At 39.5% G+C, this 2,653-nt stretch overlaps 1 protein-coding gene across 1 annotated transcript; it reads left to right on the top strand.

The window, feature by feature from the left end:
- Positions 1 to 312: 312 nt before the first annotated feature.
- LOC127137129 (uncharacterized) lies at positions 313 to 1,869 on the top strand. The gene is made up of 2 exons (XM_051063613.1): positions 313 to 774; positions 1,045 to 1,869. The coding sequence occupies exons 1-2, from the start codon at positions 313 to 315 to the stop codon at positions 1,867 to 1,869; spliced, it is 1,287 nt and encodes a 428-aa protein (XP_050919570.1).
- The last annotated feature ends 784 nt before the right edge of the window (positions 1,870 to 2,653 follow it).

Consider the following 2,653-nt stretch of genomic DNA (forward strand, 5'->3'; position numbering starts at 1 on the left):
ATGTGCATGGACTATAGGAATTTGAATAAAGCTAGTCCGAAGGACGATTTCCCTCTCCCACATATTGACACCATGGATGATAACACTGTTAGGTTTGTCGTTTTCTCCTTCATGGATGGGTTTTCAGACTATAATCAAATCAAGATGGATCCCGATGACATGGAAAAGACCACCTTCATCACACCATGGGGAACTTACTGCTATAAGGTTATAACGCTTGGTCTCAAGAACGCAGGGGTAACCTATCAAAGGGCGATTATTACCCTCTTTCATGACATGATGCATAAGGAGATTGAGGTCTATGTGGATGATATGATTGCCAAATCACAAAGTGAGGAGGATCATTTGAACCATTTGTTGAAACTATTTGAGCGCCTCAGAAAATTCAGATTGCGTCTGAATCCAGCTAAATGTACATTTGGGGTCCGACCGGGGAAGTTACTTGGTTTCATTATTAGTCAACAAAGAATTAAAGTAGATCCAGACAAGGTCAGCGCAATACAAGAAATTCCGGATCCACAAACTGAAAAGAAAGTTAGAGGTTTTCTTGGAAGATTGAACTACATTTCCAGGTTTATTTCCAACATGACTACTACATGTGAGCCTATATTGAAATTGCTCCTAAAGAATCAAGCAATTGAATGGAATTCTGATTGTCAGCAAGCTTTTGAGAAGATTAAAGGTTATCTTCAAGAACCTCCTATCTCTATTCCACCCATTCCAGGGACACCTCTCTTCATGTATTTGACTGTGCTCGAAGGATCCATGGGTTGTGTACTAGGTCAACATGATGAAACTGGAAAGAAAGAACATGCCATTTACTACTTGAGTAAGAAGTTTACTGATTATGAAAGCAGATATTCACTTTTAGAGAAAACTTGTTGTGCTTTAGCATGGGCTTCAAGACGTCTTAGGCAGTATATGATTTGTCACACTATTTTGTTGATCTCCAAAATGGATCCAATAAAGTATATCTTTGAGAAGCCTGCTTTGACTGGAAGACTTTCCCGTTGGCACATGTTATTATCTGAATACGACATCCAGTACATAACCCAGAAATCTATCAAAGGAAGTGTTTTGTATGAATACCTCGCTAATCATCCTGTTGAAGACTATGAGCCATTGAAGTTTGATTTCCCAGATGAAGATATTATGTTGGTAAAAGATTGTGAAACTCCAAGCCCAAATGAAGGTCTCGAGCCAGGTTCCTGTTGGAAGATGATGTTTGATGGTTCCTCCAATTGCATGGGGCATGGTGTGGGAGATGTGTTGATGAATCCCAATGGTGGGTATACTCCTTTCATAGCAAGATTGTGTTTTGAATGTACCAACAACATTGCAGAGTATGAAGCATGTATCTTGGGTATTAAAGCTGCAATTGACACCCGAGTCAAGATCCTTGAAGTATATGGAGACTCAACCTTGGTGATCTACCAAGTCAAAGGAGAATGGGAAACTCGTGATGAGAAGTTAATCCCATATCGTGCCCACATTGTGGAATTGATAAACTACTTTGATGAAATCACCTTCCATCATGTTCCAAGAGCAGAAAATCAGATAGCAGATGCTTTGGCTATGTTAGCCTCTATGTTCCAAGTCAGATTTCTCAATGAGGCACCACTCATCATAATTGAGAGGAAAATTGCACCAACCTATTGTCTATTGGTTGAAGAAGAAATTGACGAGAAACCGTGGTTTTATGATATCAAGAACTACTTACAAAATCAAGAATACCCAGTGAATGCAACAACCCTAGATAAGAAGACTCTAAGGAGGTTGGCATCCAAATTCTTCCTTAGCAACGAGGTTCTATATAAAAGAAACTATGACATGGTTCTACTCAGACCTGTTGATCAAAGAGATTCATGAAGGATCATTTGGAACTCACACCAATTTACATTCCATGTCTAGGAAGATCTTGAGAGCTGGTTATTATTGGTTGACGATTGACCATGTAGTATGATTGTTTCAACTATGCTAGAAAATGTTACAAATGTCAAATCTATGATGACAAGGTACAAGTGCCTCCGATACTGTTGAATGTTTAATCATCACCTTGGCATGTCACAATGTGGGGCATTGATACGATTGGGGCAATTGAGCCCAAAGCTTCCAATGGTCACCGTTTCATCTTGGTTGCAATTGACTACTTCACCAAATGGGTAGAAGTTGCGTCCTACACCAACGTGACGAAACAAGTGGTTTCCCGCTTCATCAAGAACCAGATTATCTGTCGCTATGGAGTTCCAAGCAGAATTATCATGGATAATGGGACAAATTTGAACAACAAAACAATGAAAGAGTTATGTGAGACCTTCAAGATTTAACATCACAACTCTTCTCCGTATCGTTCAATGATGAATGGAGCTGTTGAAGCCGCAAATAAGAATATCTAGGAAATCCTGCAAAAGATGGTGAAAACTTACAAAGATTGACATGAAATGTTACCCTTTGCTTTGCATGGATACAGAACCTCAGTTTGCACTTCAACAGGGGCAACCCCTTTCTCTCTAGTATATGGGATGGATGCAATTCTCCCAATTGAAGTAGAGATACCATCTTTGAGAATCTTGATGGAGACCAAGCTAGAGGAAGCTGAATGGATCCAGAATAAATATGACCAATTGAACCTCATTGATGAGAAGAGAATGAC

The sequence above is a fragment of the Lathyrus oleraceus genome, chromosome 4, assembly GCF_024323335.1.
Source record: "Lathyrus oleraceus cultivar Zhongwan6 chromosome 4, CAAS_Psat_ZW6_1.0, whole genome shotgun sequence".
Taxonomy (NCBI): Eukaryota; Viridiplantae; Streptophyta; class Magnoliopsida; order Fabales; family Fabaceae; genus Lathyrus; species Lathyrus oleraceus.